Source organism: Schistocerca cancellata, chromosome 3, assembly GCF_023864275.1.
Source record: "Schistocerca cancellata isolate TAMUIC-IGC-003103 chromosome 3, iqSchCanc2.1, whole genome shotgun sequence".
NCBI lineage: Eukaryota > Metazoa > Arthropoda > Insecta > Orthoptera > Acrididae > Schistocerca > Schistocerca cancellata.
In genome coordinates this window covers 867,766,803-867,788,982 of record NC_064628.1, presented here as the reverse complement: position 1 = coordinate 867,788,982, position 22,180 = coordinate 867,766,803, and the positions used below count along the sequence as shown (strand labels likewise).

At 44.1% G+C, this 22,180-nt stretch overlaps 1 protein-coding gene across 1 annotated transcript in view; it reads left to right on the top strand.

Annotated features, from left to right (window-relative positions):
* Positions 1 to 352: 352 nt before the first annotated feature.
* The window catches only part of LOC126175927 (15-hydroxyprostaglandin dehydrogenase [NAD(+)]-like), a 66,990-nt gene continuing 45,162 nt past the window's right edge, over positions 353 to 22,180 (top strand). Inside the window, exons 1-2 of the mRNA XM_049923001.1 lie at positions 353 to 426; positions 20,029 to 20,122. Of these exons, the coding sequence (XP_049778958.1) occupies positions 20,030 to 20,122 (93 nt within the window). The 5' untranslated portion in view covers positions 353 to 426; position 20,029. The remainder of the gene's footprint in view (positions 427 to 20,028; positions 20,123 to 22,180) is intronic.

Sequence of the window (22,180 nt, the reverse complement as noted above, 5' to 3'; positions counted from 1 at the left end):
ATTAGACTTCTTTTTCTTTTTTCGATGAGTGCTACCACCTCTCAAAGGATTCGACACTTTTTTGAACACACCGTAGATGCAGATGTACGCAAACGCGCATTTCTCTGGTGACTGTTCGTGCAGTTGTTAAGAGACATCGGCAACCATACTAACAAATATAGTAAGTAACGCGGCAGCAGACTTCGACAGCGCAGCACTATCTTCATAGGTTGTGACGCACGCGGTACACTTTAAGCACCGGTTCGGTTTCCGATTAGATTACGTGCTGCCTGTCTTCGTTACTGACCTTCCTTTATGTTTGCTGGGAGGGGACAGAGGAGAAACGGGGGCGGGGTTCATTTGTTCAACTGGCCACCTACCGCCGCCAGTTTCGGCATTTCAGTTGCCTTCCGTCGAATCACCGATTCAGCAGCACATCTCTCTATAGTAAGTTGTCGCCTCTTCGTAATATTTGTTTTGAAACAAGTAAGCTCATACGTCTCCTATATGTTTAGTTTACATATTTACACACAGTGGTCTCAAATCGTGAAAAAGTAGTCAAAGACTGAATTTTCAAGTTCTGAATAAGTTTGTAAATGTGGCTATATTTAAAGTTCATGTTAATAACTCGTAAATAAAATACTGAAAAAGAAAACGGTGGCTGCAAAATAGCCGAGAAATTCACTTCAGATTGTTTTTTTTTTCATCTACTGCGTAACCGACATTAAGGTAGGTAACGCCACGTTGGAAGTCATATTGCCTATGATTGTAGTAAAAGCTACACGGCGTCTTGAATATGATGGGAAAATTCCCTATAATTATCATGAAATTCGATGCCTATCGGTTTTGAGATACCTACGAATGGCAAAATCTAAGTTTTAAACTCTGCCCAGATCATTACATTAAGAAATAAAAGTATCCTAAGCAAACAAATTTTGATGTCGTTCTTCCACAAACCGTGAGCAATATTGCAATCATGGATTTTTAAGCTGTGTACCCGAGCTTTCAACAAATATCATGAACCTTAGTAATCATACAAATTTAATTCGTAAAGATGGCTGCTGTCAAGTTGTGAAGGTCATGAATGTGTGCCTTCTTTAACAGCTTCCAGTTTTGCAGGTGTGTTCTTTATAACATTTATTTGGCCGTATAGAGACCCTAAGGGGTAAGATTACGTAACCGCCTTCGCTGCATAATTTTATTTCTCTTTCGCCAGTATTCTTACGTTCTTTGACCACTCTCTCTCGCTCCTTTTGATCTGAAACTTTCTCTGTACCTTGCACTTTCTTTACTTGCTCTCATACTTCCCTAGATGGTGCTGTTCTTCTTTCAGTTACGGAAACTACTGGTAATATCTTATTTGCAAACCTTTATAGTTTCACTGTTCTAAAATGTCCAGAGAAAACTGGCTTCCTTTTCTTTATTGTGGTCTAAATATTTCGTAAATTTCAGAGAAGTCTTTGTTTGAGCTCAGGTAAAATGCAGACTCATCTGCTGTTACATTTTTTAGCCCCAGGGTCTTCCTTTTGTCCAACATTTCTGAGAGCGCTTTTCTATCAATCGTCTCTGCTGCGTATAAACATTCTTCTTACACTATGGCACCGTGGTGTCTGAATTTCAGGTTGCAAAATAGGAAATTAGATTTGAAAGAATTCTGGCATAGCTTGAATGATGTCTACATATTTCTAGCTCTTTCTTAGATTACTGCTTGCTCAGTGATGTTCGGAATGTGAACCCCACCTCCGTACTTGATCTGTTGCATTCTTTTGGTACCACCATACATTGTCTTCAGTATGATCCAGATTGGATCTTCTGCGTCTTTTCTCATGTATGCTGTCTTTTCAGAAGAAATATGAATCCCTATCTTCTCTAATGTTGCTTCTACGAATTTCGTTTATTTGCTTGCAATGCCCATGTTTTGCGCAAAAAATTGTAGATAAGAGGAATTCGAATTTAACCTCAGTTTTTCGAATTTAACCGCAGTTTTTTGATAACCTAAATGATTCCGTTTCGGATATGGTGGCAACTCATCTCCCTTTACCAGTCTCGCACTGGTTCAAAATGGTTCATATGGCTCTGAGCACTATGGGACTTAACATCTGAGGTCATCAGTCCCCTAGAACTTAGAACTACTTAAACCTAACTAACCTAAGGACATCACACACATCCATGCCCGAGGCAGGATTCGAACCTGCGACCGTAGCGGTCGAGCGGTTCCAGACTGAAGCGCCTAGAACCGCTCGGCCACATAGGCCGGCTCTCGCACTGGCTTCTCCGAGTTTATTGTTCTAATTATTATCATAATTATTATTAATCTCGCCAGTTTTAGAATTTCCTGGTTTCATGTTACACTACGACGTGTTGAAAAGTAATACCTCTGAATTTTTTATTTGAAAACACTTAAAGCTTTTTAAATGAAACAAATTTTATTAACATTCTGCATCTTTATTCTTCATGTCTTCATATTTATTTCTCAACGTAGTAAACCTGACGACAAACACTTTTCTTCTAACGAGGGACCCGTTTGTTGTTTATCGAGTATCGCCGAAGGCCAAAATCATCGCTGTTTATTATTAAGAGGAAGCCCCGCTTGTGGATTCGGTGGCCAGCTGCGTGCACCATAAGCTATATGTGATGTGCTGTCGACGTCACCACACGACCTCGCGTTAATGTTGTGAGTGCAGTCCTACAGAAGCGTTCATAGCTCTGAAGTGTGCGAGCAGATACGTATCACGGAACTCATTAGACACATTCTCTTTCACGATTAAGGACTACCTTAACATATTCTGATTTTAATGGTGTGTGTTGTTGTTGTGGTTTCAAGAGGAGACCACACGGCTGTCGGACATTTTGGAATTTTTTATACTTATGGTACGTGAAGTTCAAAACACAAATATCAGTGGTTATAAGCAGTCACATGCAACCCTCAAAAACTGTCGAGAATGTCAACTTCGGAGTTTTCCGAGCGTCTTTAATATAGTAATTTGAAACAGATTGTTTTTACCAGATGGTATGGTAACATGGTATGGAGCTCGCATTGCATGTTCGTGGCACTCGTTCGATTCCTGGCCGATAATAATTTTTAAATAGGTGTGCATGTTCGACGCGCATTTACGTTAAGTGTAAAACACGTAAAGATGAATAAAAATCAGTAGTGTTCGAGACTGGTAATTACTAGATCGCTGGTTCGAGTCCCGTTTGCGTCATTACTTTCTTCGTCCTTTTTCCGTGTAGTTTGAATACCTACATCATTTAGCTATTAAATTTACTTTTTTCGATCTTTTTCATTCTGTTTGAATACCACCAATTTATCAAATATATGCTACTTAAGACATATCTAAATGTCATTTTGTGAAGAACATATTGAACCCAAAAATCCAGTTTTCAGTGCAAAGGTAAATTCTTAATTACCGATATTCTACAGGGTGGCCCATTGATAGTGACCGGGCGAAATATCTTACGAAATAAGCATCAAACAAAAAAACTACAAAGAACGAAACTCGTCTAGCTTGAAGGGGGAAACCAGATGGCGCTATGGTGGGCCCGCTAGATGGCGCTGCCATAGGTCAAACGGATGTCAACTGCGTTTTTTTAAATAGGAACCCCCATTTTTATTACATATTCGTGTAGTACGTAAAGAAATATGAATGTTTTAGTTGGACCACTTTTTTCGCTTTGTGACAGATGGCGCTGTAATAGTCACTAACGTGGCAACACGTAACATTCCGCCAGTGCGGACGGTATTTGCTTCGTGATACATTACCCGTGTTAAAATGGACCGTTTACCAATTGCAGAAAAGGTCGATATCGTGTTGATGTGTGGCTATTGTGATCAAAATGCCCAACGGGCGTGTGCTATGTATGCTGCTCGGTATCCTGGACGACATCATCCAAGTGTCCGGACCGTTCGCCGGATAGTTACGTTATTTAAGGAAACAGGAATTGTTCAGCCACATGTGAAACTCAACCACGACCTGCAACAAATGATGATGCCCAAGTAGGTGTTTTAGCTGCTGTCGCGGCTAATCCGCACATCAGTAACAGACAAATTGCGCGAGAATTGAGAATCTCAAAAATGTCGGTGTTGAGAATGCTACATCAACATCGATTGCACCCGTGCCATATTTCTATGCACCAGGAATTGCATGGCGAAGACTTTGAACGTCGTGTACAGTTCTGCCACTGGGCACAAGAGAAATTACGGGACGATGACAGATTTTTTGGCAGGCCGAAGTGGCCGAGCGGTTATAGGCGCTGCAGTCTGGAACCGCGCGACCGCTACGGTCGCAGGTTCGAATCCTGCCACGGGCATGGATGTGTGTGATGTCCTTAGGTTAGTTAGGTTTAAGGGGCTCCGGAACGACATATACTTGCAATGTTAAAATAACGCTTATAAATTACATCTTTCCTCACAAAGTATTTGAGGTAGGAAGTTGAACTTTTTACAGATTATTTATTGGAATATGGGCTACAACTTAACACAAGGATTTTACAAAATTTTAGTTCAGTTATTAAAGATGATTTTTTTCAATTGTAATGAAAATTCACAACATTTTTTTGCAATTTTTTATTTATATATTCAAAAATATACAGTTTTTTGGAAAAAGGCTGTGTTAAATTATGCAGAAGGTACTGTGTAACATTTACTGAAAGTTTGAAACAAATATGTTTGGAAGATCCTTAGAAAACATGTAATTAGTATGAGAAAATAAAAGTTTTGGGAATCGAGCGACAAAGATTGGATTAACTTTTTAGTGCATTCCAGGTCCATAGGATGGATTATCTTCATCCTCTGCAAACTCCTCCTCCAGCTTCCTCTTGTTCCTCCTCCTGTTTACTGTTGCTTGTATTTCTAGACTCTTTACAGCCCTGTCTGCAGCCCAAAGGCGTTCCTTGTCTAAAGCAAGCATCGCTCGTACCATGTTAGAACCTATCTTCATTCCCATATTTCTAAATACCTTGCACCTTACAATGTTGCCGTCATTGAAAGTCGCAACAGCATCATACACACCAAAGTGAAGTGTTTCTATTCCAACAAATACAGTCTTGGGGATTCTCGACCATATAACACTATTTACGCTTTCATTGGGGTTTTGAGTTTTTCCGTGAATACACTTTTTCAACAGTTCAGGTGCTGCTAAGTCTCTGAAAATAGGTTAGCCACAACACATACTTTATCTCACATCACTAAAATGTACCTGATGAACACGGACGTTAATAATAACACCATTTGACAGCAGTTTAACAGCGCCACAGTGGGTCACGCCCATGTAGAACACATTTCAAAAAAAAATTAAAATAGTTGTAGTCTTCGGAATTGAATAAATTATATATCTATTAAAAGGTAATAGTCTGCAGATTCAGAAAACGCAAAAAAGTAAAAATTGAACTTTTCATGATTTTGAGCCTTTCCGGAGCCCCTTAAGTAGTTCTAAGTTCTAGGGGACTTATGACCTCAGCAGTTGAGTCCCATAGTGCTCAGAGCCATTTTGATTTGACAGATTTTTTGCACGCGTTCTATTTAGCGACGAAGCGTCATTCACCAACAGCGGTAACGTAAACCGGCATAATATGCACTATTGGGCAACGGAAAATCCACGATGGCTGCGACAAGTGGAACATCAGCGACCTTGTCGAGTTAATGTATGGTGCGGCATCATGGGGGGGAAGTATAATTGACCCCCATTTGATCGATGGCAATCTGAATGGTGCAATGTGTGCTGATTTCCTACGTAATGTTCTACCGATATTACTACAAGATGTTTCACTGCATGACGGAATGGCGATGTACTTCCAACATGATGGACGTCCGGCACATAGTTCGCGTGCGGTTGAAGCGGTATTGAATAGCATATTTTATGACAGGTGGATTGGTCGTCGAAGCACCATACCATGGCCAGCACGTTCACCGGATCTGACGTCCGCGGATTTCTTTCTGTGGGGGATGTTGAAGGATATTTGCTATCGTAATCCACCGACAACGCCTGTCAACACGAGTCAGCGCAGTGTCAATGTATGTGCGAACATTACGGAAGGCGAACTACTCCCTGTTGAGAGGAATGTCGTTATACGTATTGCCAAATGCATTGAGGTTGACGGACATCATTTTTAGCATTTATTGCATTAATGTGGTATTTTCAGGTAATCACACTGCAACAGCATGCGTTCTCAGAAATGATAAGTTGACAAAGGTACATGTATCACATTGGAACAACCGAAATATAATGTTCAAATGTACCTACGTTCTGTATTTCAATTTAAAAACCTACCTGTTACCAACTGTTTGTCTAAAATTGTGAGCCATATGCTTGTGGCGATTACAGCGCCATCTATCGCAAAGTGAGAAAAGTGGTACAACTAAAACATTCATATTTCTTTACGTACTACACGAATATGTAATAAAAATACGGGTTCCTATTTTTAAAAAAAGCAGCTGATAACCGTTTGACCTATGGCAGCGCCATCTAGCGGGCCAATCATAGCGCCATCTGGTTCCCCCTTCAAGTCAGACAAGTTTCGTTCTTTGCAGTTTTTTCGTTTGACGCTTATTTCGTGAGATATTTGGCCCCGTCACGATCAATGGACCACCCTGTATAAAAGTTTGTTAATAAACATCGTTTAACTTAATGAAAAGATTATAATTTACTTTTTTGATCTTTAGGTACTTCATTTTACTCGTCGTAGAAATGATTATAGAACATTAACATTTGCTTGAAAATTTACCAGGGCCTCACCCCCCTTTTTTATATCTATGTTCACCATGTTTTCTCCTTTGTCTGTTTTTAAATGTCTTCTATTGTTTGTTTTCTGTCTTTCGGCTGAAGAGCAGCGCATATGCTGCTGGCAGCCGGACCCGCTGGGGAATTGAAATACAATAAAGGGGGGAAAAAAACCAAGACCAAGAACCGAACCCGGGCATCCTAAATGGCCACCGAGTCCTCTATAATACATCCACGCAACCTTTCACGAGAAAGGTCCTTACATCAGGGCAAGCATGATCAACCTTTCATGTCCAGCGTGTCTGATTTACTTCTTACTTTGCGGACATCCTCGTCACTCGACGTGACAGCAGCGCTCCTAGCGCATATAGCGCCCATGACGTTAATGTTACTGCAATGCTCTGATGTCCCGACATCTTATTATGCCTCAAAACAGGCGTTTTTGAGAGCGCATTCGTTTTATGTTCACCTTATCTACAGATGTTTACGCGTCATAAACATCTTTTCTTTACTTAAGACGTTTTCCAAAAGCTATCTCGAAAGCACCTTCTGCAAAATTGTTCAACGTCGTTAGAGAAACGCCTTACGCTGGAATATCAGGCAACTAGCACTGTCATTATGGAAAAATAAACGCGTATAAAAAAAACACTGTTTGAAGCTAAGTCATTATAAAGTACTTTCAGTTTCGTCGGTTGCAATGTTATAAACCTTTTAGACTTGAATTTTTCCTGGAGGAAGGAAAATTTTTCTTTATGCTGTAATGCTCTAAGGTGATTTTTTAATGATTTTAAATGCAAGATAGATATAAAAATATGTACCCGTTTTCTAAACATACTTCATACAGTTGGCTTCATTTTATGGACTAAAATAACTAATTACGAAATATCCTCTATTGCAATAAATATTAAAATAGTTATTTAATAATTACCATGCAAAATAACAATAATAGTATCGAATTATACAGTGGAATATTGCGAACCAGCAACATCCGTGGGTTGTGGTGGTCAGGGGGTGCTGTGCACTGTTACATTAACCTGCTGATATTTTCATTGTGATGCCCAACAGTTGGCAGCACTTGTGCATGGTCAAAAGGCTGAACATTCACAAAAGTGTACCTCAGGTGTATATTGCGAAAAAATACTTATGTTGCAGCTAAGACACAGCAAAAGTTAATGTACACAATTGTCGCCAGACGGTCTGGAAGGATTAATGTGCCCACGACGGACAAGAACTATTTACTAATGTTAATACGGGAAAGAATTGACGATAACTGTGTGGTAATGAGACTGGTAACCCCAGATGACAAGTATATCCTCTACATCTACACATACATGGCTACTCTAAGTGCCTGGCAGAGGGTTCACCAATCCATCTTCACACAAATTCTCTCCAATCACGAACAGCTCGCGGGAAAAAAACGAACACCTGTATCTTTCTGGGTGAGTTCTGATTGCCCGTATTTTATTATGATGATCGTTTCTCCCTACGTAGGCTGGCGTCAACAAAATATTTTCGAATTCGGAGGAGAAAGCTGGTAACTAACCGGTTACTACGGGTTATTACGTTATTATTGGGAATGTAAATACTTATTGCTTGTGAAGTTAACTTGAGAAGATTAGGGTCGCCACCGACTCTAACCATACAACTAATCGAAGGTTTGGTGGAGTCGGAAAGTAAATTAATTTGATCACAGACCAAAAACTCCCAAAAATGCATACGTTGTGAGGTCGCTCATAGTGGATACGATGTAATTAATAGTATTGCCCGTGCACTGTTCACGACAATCAAACATTTCAAATAAAATAGAAAATGCATGAACACTGCATAAGATCAGCTCCCAGCAATACACCTGAAAATAAGACTTAATCTAAAGAATTTGTTATGAAATACAAGGGGAGTCTAATCACTGGACCTGTGCATAAGGAAACGCGTTGGATGTGCTAACGGGAAAGCTACGAGGTGAGTGGCTTACGTGCAAAAACGTAATCTCGGAACACAAGAGAAAATTGTAGATAAAATCATTTATTCCTAAGATAAGGGTGTGAGGCATGTACACGATTCCTGATAACACGTGATTTGTGGAGACACAATTTCTAGGTATAGTGCCAAATTTCAACAATATCACATCACACAATCATGTTAACATTATCTAAAACAAACATGCGATCGGACAGTTAGTGATGCCGGTAGCCCAACAACTATAATGTTCTACCACGTGGTTGGCTCCCCACGGACGAAAGACACATAAATCAAGGAAAATTTACGAGAAGGCGAGGCTCTAAATATTTAGAAAGGTGAAAGCTCATGCAGGCACAGCTGAAGGCAAACAGACATTCATACAGAAGCGAGTGCTCACTTCTTATCGACACCTTTGTGTGGCGCTCTTCCGACGGATCCATGTCTGCTGCAGAAATTGGCTAAAAGAAAAATCTACCAAAATTTTGCATTCCTTGCTGCGACAAGGCAAAGCAATCTTCCAGATTTGAAAAGCGAGACCAAAAGCTAACAGCTCTCCCCTCGCCAAGTAACAACGCGCCACGCGGTCAGTCTAACTCCCCCTTCTTCGACTGGAGCACAGCTGTGGACGCTTCCCGTACCGGCGGCAGACTGCCTCCCTTTTTCCTCTCCAGCCTCCTCCACGCTCCGCGTGGACCGGAAAACCCAAAGAAGCCATTTCCGCCACCAACCTAACGCAGGTGGATTTCTCACAAGTAGTGCAAACCTCTTTGCCTACTTGACCACTACGAGAGTTGGCTATTCTGTACCAGTGCTGCTGAATCTGTACGACTATCGCAAACTTTCTGCAGCAGACTACGCCACCGTCTAGCAACGTGACACACAACCACATTCATTCAATCACGCCACTATGAGAGTAAAGAGAAAAGAGAAACAAGGAAAAGAAAGAGAAATACTTGTGAAATTGGGCTACCGGACTAATGAAAGGTGGCTACAGGACCCTTTCAAGCTGGTGATCGGTATTTCGTGAGAAAAAATCGCCGCAGCGAGAATCGCCTTTGTTCTAATGATTTCCACCCCGAATCCCGTATCATTTCTGTGACACTCTGTCCTCTGTTTCTCCATAATACAAAACTACTGCTCTTCTTTGAACGTCCTGGATGTACTCCGTTAATCTTATCTGGTAAGGATCCCACACCGAGCGACAAATGTAGGGTAGGCAGTCTCTTTAGCATCTTCTAAGCAATTCTGCCAGTGAAACGCAGTCTTGGATTCGTCTGCCCCACAACATTTTCTATGTGTTCTTTCCAATTCAAATTGTTCGTAACTGTGATTCTGAACTATTTAGTTTAATTTACGGCATTTAGATTCGACTGATTTATCGTGTAACCGAAATTTCACCGATTCCTTTTAGTACTCATGTGGATGAACGCACACCTTTCGCACCATACAGATATCATATCTAAATCGTTTTGCAATTGGTTTTGATCTTCTGATAACTTAACTAGACGATAAACGACAGCATCGTTTGTGAACAACCTAAGACGGCTGCTCAGATTGTCTCGTAAATCGTGTATGTGTGTAAGGAACAGCAGAAGGCGTATATCACCTTGGTGATTCGAGAGCTTGAAATTTGCTGTGTTAATGTCCACAAACGCTCCTAGCAATGATTTTTTAAAGTATTCATCCAAAAATACTTTTGAGGACTGATCATGCGATCATCAGGCAGGGATTGTTTCTGCAACGCTAAATAAATTAAACCATCATTTATTTGTTGATTTTAATAAGTGGACTTCCACACTGAGGTGAAAAAGTCATGGTATATCCCCTAATACCTTGGCGGACTTCCCTTTTACGCGGCATGCTGCAGCAACTCGACGTGGCGTGGACTCAACAAGTCGGTGCATGTCCCCTGCAGAAATTCTGAGCCGAGCTGCTTCCCTGGCCGTTCACAATTGGGAAAATGTTGCCGGTGCAAGATTTTGTGCACGAACAGACGTGTCGATTATGTCCCAAAAACGTTCCACGGGTTTCAGCTCTAGCGGCCTGGGTGGCTAAACCATTCGCTCGAATTATCCAGAATGTTCTTCAAACCAGTCGTAAACAACTGTGGTCCGGCGACCTGACGCATTGTCATCCACGAATGGCTGCAAATGGCCTCAAAGTAGCCGGACATACACTATTGCTACATCAAGAAGAAATGCACATGATAAACGGGTATTCATTGGACAAATATATTATAGGAGAACTGACATGTGATCACATTTTCACGCAATTTGGGTGCATAGATCCTGAATAATCACTACCCAGAACAAACACCTCTGGCCGTAATAACGGTCTTGATACGCCTGGGCATTGAGTCACACACAGCTTGGATGGTGTGTACAGGTACAGCTGCCAGTGCAGCTTCAACACGATACCACAGTTCATCAACAGTAGTGTCGGGCGTATTGTGACGAGCAAGTTCCTCGGCCACCACTGACAAGACGTTTGCAGTTGGTGAGAGATCTGGAGAATGTGCTGGCCAGGGCAGCAGTCGAACATTTTCTGTATCCAGAAAGGCCCGTACAGGACCTGCAACATGCGGTTCTGCATTATCCTGCTGAAATGTAGGGTTTCGGAGGGATCGAATGAAGGGTAGAGCCACAGGTCCTAACACATCTAAAATGTAACGTCCACTGTTCAAAGTGCCGTCAAAGCGAACAAGAGATGACCGAGACGTGTAACCAGTGGCACCCATACCATGATACACAAGTATGGCGATAACGAATACATGCTTCCAATGTGCATTCACCACTATGTCGCCAAACACGGATGCGACCATCATGATGCTGTAAACAGACCCTGGATTCATCCGAAAAAAATGACGTTTTGCCATTTGTGCACCCAGGTTCGTCGTTGAATACACCATCGCAGGCGCTCCTGTCTGTGATGCAGCGTGAAGGGTAGCCGCAGCCATGGTCTCCGAGCTGATAGTCCATGCTGCTGCAAACGTCGTCGAACTGTTCGTGCAGATGGTTGATGCCTTGCAAACGTCCCCATCTGTTGTCTCAGGAATCGAGACGTGGCTGTACGATCCGTTACAGCCATGCGGATAAGATGCCTGTCATCTCGACTGCTAGTGAAACGAGGCCGCTGGGATCCAGCACGGCGTTCCGTATTACTCTCCTGAAACCACCGATTCCGTATTCTGCTAATAGTCATTGGATCTCGACCAACGCGAGCAGCAATGTCGCGATACGATAAACCGCAATCGCAATAGGCTACAATCCGACCTTTATCAAAGTCGGAAATGTGATGGTTCACATTTCTCCTCGTTACACGAGGCATCACAACAGCGTTCCACCAGGCAACGCCGTTCAACTGCTGTTTGTGTATGAGGCATCGGTTGGAAACTTTCCTCATGTCAGCACGTTGTAGGTGTCGCCACCGGCGCCAACCTTGTGTGAATGGTCTGAAAAGCTAACCATTTGCATATCACTGCATCTTCTTCCAGTCGGTTAAATTTCGCGTCTGTAGCTCGTCATCTTCGTGGTGCAGCAATTTTAATGGCCACTAGTGAAATATTTCCTGAGGGTATTTCCGATCCGTAGTTAGAGCCCTCAGAAATTACACAGCAACAACGGATAACGTGGCTACACACATGAAGAATATAAACATTTCCAGTCAATGGTTCAAATGGCTCTGAGCACTATGGGACTTAACATCTGAGGTCATCAGACCCCAATAACTTAGAACTACTTAAACCTAACTAACCTAAGGACATCACACACATCCATGGCCGAGGGAGGATTCAAACTTGCGACCGTAGCGGTCGCTCGGTTCCAGACTGAGCGCCTAGAACCGCACGGCCACCTCGACCGGCCTCCAGTCAATAATCCGTTCGGTTGGACACGGGGACACAGTTCATTCCTGGTAAACACAGCCCACACCATTATGGAGCCACCACCAGCTTGGATAGTGCCTTGTTGACAACTTGGGTCCATGGCTGCGTGTGGTCTGCCCCATCCTCGAATCCTAGCATCAGCTCTTACCAACAGAAATTGGGACTCATCTGACCAGGCACAGTTTTCCAGTCGTCTAGGGTCACGAACCCAGGAGAGGCGCCTCAAGCGATGTCGTGCTGCTAACAAAAGCACTGGAATGTTTTTTTTTTTTTTCACACATGTAGTTCCGCAGGACCAAAATGACGAACAAATCTCCAAGGTCATGGAACGTGTCAGTAACGTGTCGCCTGCTGGCATAGCCCATTAACAGCAAATTTCACTGCATTATCCTAACGGATACGTTCGTCATACTAACGTAATGATTTAGGCGGTTATTCCACACTGCATTGCTTGTCTGTTGCCACTGACACCGGTACGCAAACGTCGCTGCTCCCAGTCGTTAAGCGAAGGCCGTCGGCCACTGTGTTCTCCGTGGTGAGAGGTAATGCCTGAAATTTGCTATTCTCGGCACACTCTTGACACTATGGACATCGGAATACTGATTTCGCTAACGATTTCCGAAATGGAACGTCCCATGCGTCTGGCTTCAACTACCGTTCCGTGTTCAGAGTGTGTTGTGCTGCCATAATTACGTTGGAATCCTTTCCAAATGAATCATTTGCCTACAAATGACGGCTTTCCGATTGCCCTGCCCTTTTATACTTTGTGTATGCAATACTACCGCCATCTGCATATGTACACTACTGCCCATTAAAATTGCTACACCATGAAGATGACGTGCTACACACGCGAAATTTAACCGACTGGAAGAAGATGCTGTGATATGCAAATGATTAGCTTTTCAGAGCATTCACACAAGGCTGGCGCTGGTGGCGACACCTACAACGTGCTGACATGAGGAAAGTTTCCAACCGATTTCTCATAGACAAACAGCAGTTGACCGGCGTTGCCTGATGACACGTTGTTGTGATGCCTCGTGGAAGGAGGAGAAATGCGTACAATCACGTTTCCGACTTCGATAAAGGTCGGATTGTAGCCTATCGCGATTGCGGTTTATCGTATCGCGACATTGCTGCTCGCGTTGGTCGAGATCCAGTGACTGTTAGCCGAATTTGGAATCGGTGGTTTCAGGAGGGTAATACCGAACGCCATGTTGGATCCCAACGGTCTCTTATCACTAGCAGTCGAGATGAAAGGCATCTTATCCGTATCGCTGTAACGGATCGTGCAGGCACATCTCGATCCCTGAGTCAACAGATGGGGACATTTGCAAGACAACAACCATCTGCACGAATAGTTCGACGACGTTTCCAGCAGCATGGACTATCAGCTCGGAGACCGTGGCTGCGGTTACCCTTGACGCTGCATCACAGACAGGAGCGCCTACGATGGTGTATTCAACGACGAACCTGGGTGCACGAATGGCAAAACGTCATTTTTTCGGATGAATCCAGGTTCTGTTTACAGCATCATGATGGTCGCATCTGTATTTGGCGACATCACGGTGAACGCACATTGGAAGCATGTATTTGTCATCGCCATACTGGCGTATCACCCGGCGTGACGGTGTGGGGTGCCATGGGTTACACGTCTCAGTCACCTCTTGTTGGCATTGACGGCACTCTGAACAGTGGACGTTACATTTCAGATGTGTTACGACCCGTGGCTCTACCCTTCATTCGATCCCTGCGGATAATGCACGACCGCATGTTGCAGGTCCTGTACGGGCACTTCTGGATACAGAAAATGTTCTCCAGATCTCTCACCAATTGAAAACGTCTGGTCAATGGTGACCGAGCAGCTGGCTCGTCACAATACGCCAATCACTACTCTTGATGAACTGTGCTATCGTGTTGAAGCTGCATGGGCAGCTGTACCTGTACACGCCATCCAAGCTCTGTTTGACTCAATGCCCAGGCGCATCAAGGCCGTTATTACGGCCGGAGGTGGTGGTTCTGGGTTGTGATTATTCAGGGTCTATGCACCCAATCATGTAATCACATGTCAGTTCTAGTATAATATATTTGTCATCTGCATTTCTTCTTGGTGTATCAATTTTAGTGGCCAGTATTGTAAGATTCTAGGACCATACTTCACTAGAAGAGTCAGTTAATATATTTTTTCCACCTACGTACATTTCGCGAAAAAACCATAAAAGTAAAATCAGAAAGATTCGGACTCACATGGAATTTATGTACAATCGTTCTTCCTGCAGATCTTCACCAGTGGAGAGGGACAGAGGGGATGTGACAGCGGTACACACAAAGTGCCTTCCACCATATGCCATAAGGTGGCTTACAGAGTGTAGATGTAGATGTCGATGTAGATGTAGACGTGGAGTCAGCTGCCATACCAGTCTCTCAAGAGGCCCAGGGTTATTTTCAATGTACAATAATATAATAATTCGAATTTTACTCATACGTTTCTGTACGAGGTGCATTCAAGTTCTAAGGCCTCCGATTTTTTTTCTAATTAACTACTCACCCGAAATCGATGAAACTGGCGTTACTTCTCAACGTAATCGCCCTGCAGACGTACACATTTTTCACAACGCTGACGCCATGATTCCATGGCAGCGGCGAAGGCTTCTTTAGCAGTCTGTTTTGACCACTGGAAAATCGCTGAGGCAATAGCAGCACGGCTGGTGAATGTGCGGCCACGGAGAGTGTCTTTCATTGTTGGAAAAAGCCAAAAGTCACTAGGAGCCAGGTCAGGTGAGTAGGGAGCATGAGGAATCACTTCGAAGTTGTTATCACGAAGAAACTGTTGCGTAACGTTAGCTCGATGTGCGGGTGTGTTGTCTTGGTGAAACAGCACACACGCAGCCCTTCCCGGACGTTTTTGTTGCAGTGCAGGAAGGAATTTGTTCTTCAAAACATTTTCGTAGGATGTGTGGTGTCACCGCCAGACACCACACTTGCTAGGTGGTAGCTTAAATCGGCCGCGGTCCAGTAGTACATGTCGGACCCGCGTGTCGCCACTGTCAGTACTTGCAGACCTAGCGCCACCACATGGCAGGTCTAGAAAGACGGACTAGCACTCGCCCCAGTTGTACGGACGACATTGCTAGCGACTAGACGTACGAAGCCTTCCTCTCATTTGCCGAGAGACAGTTAGAATAGCCTTCAGCTAAGCACATGACTACGACCTAGCAAGGCGCCATTAGCCTTACCTACTTTGAGAGTTATAGTATAAATGTCTCAAGAAGAACGCTGTATTCATCAGAGAATAAAAGTTAAGTATAAAGCAACTACGTACTTTTCTTGCTACCATTCAATAGTTATCCTGTTCCAGAATTCACGCCCGTCTGCATTAGATCGCGTGCCTTTCGGCTACCTCAGAGTGGCGTGGCTCTTGCTACGCCACAACAGGATGCACCTGTTACAGTAGTGCCCTTTGGATAGCAATGGTAAGGATTACGCCCTCGCTGTCCCAGAACATGGACACCATCATTTTTTCAGCACTGGCGGTTACCCGAAATTTTTTTGGTGGCGGTGAATCTGAGCTGACTGGCGCTTTGTTTCTGGATTGAAAAATGGCATCCACGTCTCATCCATTGTCACAACCGACGAAAAGAAAGCCCCATTCGTGCTGTCGTTGCGCGTCAACATTGCTTGGCAACATGCCACACAGGCAGCCGTGTGGTCGTCTGTCAGCATTCGTGGCACCCACCTGGATGACACTTTTCGCATTTTCAGCTCGTCATGCAGGATTGTGTGCACATAACCCACAGAAATGCCAACTCTGGAGGCGATCTGTTCGACAGTCATTCGGCGATCCCCCAAAACAATTCTCTCCACTTTCTCGATCATGTCGTCAGACCGGCTTGTGCGAGCCCGAGGTTGTTTCCGTTTGTTGTCACACGATGTTTTGCCTTCATTAAACTGTCGCACCCACGAACGCACTTTCGACACATCCATAACTCCATCACCACATGTCTCCTTCAACTGTCGATGAATTTCAATTGGTTTCACACCACGCAAATTCAGAAAACGAATGATTGCACGCTGTTCAAGTAAGGAAAACGCCACTATTTTAAGTATTTAAAACAGTTCTCATTCTCGCCGCTGGCGGTAAAATTGCATCTGCCGTACAGTGCTGCCATCTCTGGGACGTATTGACAATGAACGCGGCCTCATTTTAAAACACTGCGCATGTTTCTCTCTCTTTCCAGTCTGGAGAAAAAAAATCGAAGGCCTTAGAACTTGAATGCACCTCGTACTATATGACACCTGTCTTACGTTAGCCGGAAAATGGAATGAAGTCGTTCTATAGCGTAAAAACAAACGTAAGTTTTTACGCGTTTTTAAGAGTAAAATACGCTATGAAAATCATTAACGAACAGCCTAGCAACCCCAGATAGTACCCTGAAGCGGCAAAGGAACTGGTATCGGCATGGGTATTCGAATACAGAAATATGTAAACATGCAGAATACGGCGCTGCGGTCGGAAACGCCTATATAAGACAACAAGTGTCTGGCGCAGTTGTTAGATCGGTTACTGCTGCTACAATGGCAGGTTATCAAGATTTAAGTGAGTTTGAACGTTGTGTTATAGTTGCTGCAAGAGCGATGGGACACATCATCTCCAAGGGAGGGATGAAGTGGGCATTTTCCCGTATGACAATTTCACGAGTGTACCGTGAATATCAGGAATCCAGCAAAACATCAACTCTCCAACATCGCTGCAGCCGGAAAAAGATCCTGCAAAAGCGGGACCAACGACGACTGAAAAGAATCTTTCAACGTGACAGAAGTGCAACCATTCCGCAAATTGCTGTAGATTTCAATGCTGGGTCATCAACAAGTGTCAGCGTGCGAACCATTCAACGAAGCATCTTCGATATGGGTTTCGGAGACGAACGTTCACTCGTGTACGCTTGATGACTGTGCGACACAAAGCTTTACACGTCGCCTAGGCCCGTCAACATCGACATTGGACTGTCAATGACTGAAAACATGTTGCCTGGTCGGATGAGTCTCAGTTCAAATTGTATCGAGCGGATGAACGCGTACGAGTATGGAGACAACCTTATGAATCCATGGACCCTACATGTCAGCTCTGTAATGGTGTGGGGCGTGTGCAGTTGGAGTGATGTGAGACCCCTGACACTTCTAGATGCGATTCTGACAGGTGACACGAACGTAAGCATCCTGTCTGATCACGTGCATCCATTCACGTCCATTGTTCTTTTGGACGGACTTGGGCAATTCCAGCAGGACAATGCGATACCCCACATATCCAGAATTGCTACAGAGTGGCTCCAGGAACACTCTTCTGATTTTAACACTTTCGCTGGCCACCAAACTCAGCATACATGAACATCATTGAGCGTATCTGGGATGCCTTGCAAAGTGCTGTTCAGAAGAGATCTCCATCCCCTAGTACTCTTCCGGATTTATGAAGAGCCCTGCAGGATTCATAGTGTCAGTTACCTCCAGCAGTACGACATCAGTCGATTCCATGCCACGTCGTGTCCTGGCACTTCTGCATGCTCGCGGGGGCCCTACTGGATATTAGGGAGGCGTACCAGTTTCTTTGGCTCTTCAGGGTATATTTCCGTCACTGATATTTGCCGTTCTCGATTACTTTCGCGTCATCCTCTTCCCATTCCCAGTCTCAAAACTCCCCTAGAGCCGGGTGATACGCCAGTATGGCGATGACGAATACATGCTTCCAATGTGCGTTCACCGCGATGTCGCCAAACACGGATGCGACCATCATGATGCTGTAAAGAGAACCTGGATTCATCCGAAAAATGACGTGTTGCCATTCGTGCACCCAGGTTCGTCGTTGAGTACACCATCGCAGGCGTTCCTGTCTGTCATGCAGCGTCAAGGGTAACCGCAGCCACGGTCTCTGAGCTGTTAGTCCATGCTGCTGCGAACGTCGTCGAACTGTTCGTGCAGATAGTTGCTCTCTTGATAACGTGCCCATCTGCTGACTCAGGGATCGAGACGTGGCTGCACGATCCGTTACAGCCATGCGGATAACATGCCTGTCATCTCGACTGCTAGTGATACGAGGCCGCTGGGATTCAGCACGGCGTTCCGTATTACCCTCCTGAACCCACCAATTCCGTATTCTGCTAACAGTCATTGGATCTCGACCGACGCGAGCAGCAATGTCGCGATAAGATAAACCGCAATCGCGATAGGCTACAATCCGACCTTTATCAAAGTCGGAAACGTGATGGTACGCATTTCTCCTCCTTACACGAGGCATCACAACAACGTTTCATCAGGCAACGCCGGTCAACTGCTGTTTGTGTATGAGAAATCGGTTGGAAACTTTCCTCATGTCAGCACGTTGTAGGTGTTGCCACCGGCGCCAACCTTGTGTGAATGCTCTTAAAAGCTAATAATTTGCATATCAGAGCATCTTCTTCCTGTCGGTTAAATTTCGCGTGTGTAGCACGTCATCTTTGTGGTGTAGCAATTTTAATGGCCACTAGTGTAATATTAATTTACACCGTAATGCATGACGCCTATGTTGTAGCGTGTGCCGCTGGAGTTGGCTAAGCATCTGTGTTACAGTTTCTCAGTTACAAAATCAGCCTGTGGTGAAAAGCTGTCCTCTTCTTCGGATGTTCCCTGTTTCCTCCATCTATCCTACCTCGCACAGATCCCAGAATGACGAGCGACATTTTGCTCTGCTTCCATACAGATCGCCAATGACTATGTCCGTCGTGGACGAATTTTAAAACTCATATCCATTACTGGGCACTGCATCAAGTGGAACACTGGTGACTGTAGTTCAGGAAAACTTATGTGCGTACTACAGCACAGACAGTAGCGACTAGGATGGGTAGATCTTTCAGGAGCTGAAATGAGAATCTCTCGAGGGAATGCAACGTCCTTTTCGAGGAACAGTATTGAGAAAATTTAGAGAATTAGAATTTGAAGCTGACTGCCTAGCGACTCTCCTGCTGCCAACATACACTGAGCATGACGATCACAAAGATAAGATACGAGAAATAAGGGCTCGTACAGAGGCATATAGCTAGTCGTTTTTCCTTCGCTCTCTTTGCTGGTGGAACAGGAAAAGAAATGCATGGTAGTGGTACAGGGTACATTCCGCCACGTGCCTTACGGAGGCTTGATGAGTAGCTGTGTAGAAAGCACCCCATTACAGCTCTTTCACCAAGGAAAAATTCCTGTTTGTATTGGAAATCGAGCCCAGGTCCTTGCATTGTAGTCAAATACACTAGTCACTCAACTATGGAGGCTGATTGTCCAATACCATATTGGCATGTGTAAGTAATAGGGCAATTCCAAGCTATCAGGTACTTATAATCTGAAGGTGAGGCGACACGTCCAGTGATTTTAGCGTAAAAAATTCACCATACTATGCACACTTCCTAGTGTATTTTGAAGCTTACAGAGGGGAGAGCAGTGTGTGACGTTGTGGTTTGTTGTGTGTTGCAGGATGGATCCCTCTGGCAAAGTAGCTCTCGTCACCGGGGGAGCTGGAGGGCTGGGGCGGGCCTTCACCAAGGCGCTGCTCACTGCAGGAGCCAAGGTCAGCGTCAGGCAGCTGGAAGTGGCTGTGCTGCCCTACTCAGTGAAATACAGAGCTAGCCAGAAGCACCTACCTTTTTTTCGGATATCACTATGTGACAACAACGAGAAGAACAGCAACAAGACATAAAACATTTTAGTAAAACTTTGAAAGTGTTCAGTGTACCATCCTTTGTTGTGCATGAGCTGAAAGTACGACTGTAACAAACAAGGGCGCCTATGAGATAGTACTTTAAGGGGGGGGGGTGCCTACACCTGGGGGTGCCGTGTATTTTCAGTATTTTGGGAGACGAATGGCGACTTACAAGTAGCCATATAATTTTTTCATGTGAAGTACTGACTTTTAAATCGTTTCCTTCCAAGAAAACCACGTTAATACACTGTATTTTTTTCCTTTCTCTGAGAGCTGGGGTAGAGCTGCGCCCCCTTCCCCCTCCCTAGGGCCCCTTGTCCATAAATATTGGCCCCCTTGGTAACATACATTTTTTAAAAAATCTTATTGACATTTGTTGTGCATATCATGCAAACGGAACCATACAACATAAATAGCACATACCAGCTTTAAGACAAATTGAAGAAAGTAGATACAGAGAACAAGGCATCTGATAACAGATTATCAAAAGAACTTCAGAGTAACAAACATAATATTATTAGGGTGTTTATGGAAATGAGGTAAAGAGCGGAACAAATACGCCAAGTTCTTATGAAATGATGTTGGCAAATAATCTTCTCTACAGAGAAAAATCAATACTTTTTATTCCCTTCATTTTATTTATCCACTCAACTGTATTAATTGCTTTGCCATTCACGTCCTACTGATTTCAAATCCACATGGCTCCATTTGCAAATATTTGGCAACCGATGTACATTCTCAACGTTTTAACTGCCTGCTACATCATCTGTAGTGCTGGGGTGTATTCGTGCTTTTGCTACACAGTTGTATTAGCAGCTACCTCGTGTTATCGAACGATATTCTATATATTTCGCAGGTCTGCAATAATTTCCCTTCTGTATGTCTCCAGTTGGAGTCATGTGGCTTTGAATTCGATAAAACGTGAGCAGGTAGAAACTAAATACAGCCAAGTGAATAAAGAAAAATAAATTAATGCCATACAATAAAAATTACTAGTTTTCCTCCGTGAAGTTTTTGGCACCTGACGTCCCCGCCATTCTTAATCGCGTTAGAAGCTCTAAGAATTTAAAACATCCTAACTGTGTAACAAATGTGAAAAAATATAGACTGAGCACCATATACATGGCCAGAAAAAAATTATTACACCCTCTCAGACGTTTCCAATTACTCAAGATTTACTGATGCAACTATGCGTATGGAGTACGTGGTATGACTACATTTACAGATGAACAGCACAAACGGTTCTGCGAACCATGCTGAAACACCCATATTAGTAAGTGGTGCAGCCTCTACTGGTGGCAATGTAGGTGCCGATTTTGACATCTAGCCGATCGTGCAGACGGCGAATACTCTCCTGTAATACGTTACGCCACGCCTGCTCGACCTGTTCACGTAGTTCTGTAAGAGTTTTTGGTTGACGAGTCGCACGAGCCACTTCTCGTCCCATCATATCCCACAAGTGCTCGACTGGACAAAAGTCTGGAGATCATGTTGGCCAGGGAAGTTGCTGCACGTCTTGCAGAGCACATTGAGTTTCACACGCAGTATACGGGCAAGCATTATCCTGTTGGAAGAACACATCACCTTCCTGTTGCAAGAAGGTCAAAAGAGAGGGTCTAACAACATTCTGCAAGTACTGAGCTCTGACTAGCGCCCCCTTCAGAAACACCCTAAGTCAGGGCTTCACAACGTACGTGCTCGCGGAGCAAGCTGTGAGCAGCAAGGCGCGAGCACGGAGCAGCGCGAGCACGCTACCCCCACTGCCGGACCAGAGCGGAGAGTGGGGAGAGTCACGTGGGGCACACAACAGCTGCCGCCAGTCAATGTAAATCCGCGGCCACCTGCAGGGATATCACTCACGAATTATTACTGCGACAAATGAAACAAATAAAGGAGAATATGCACGTGCCACATAATTTTATTAGC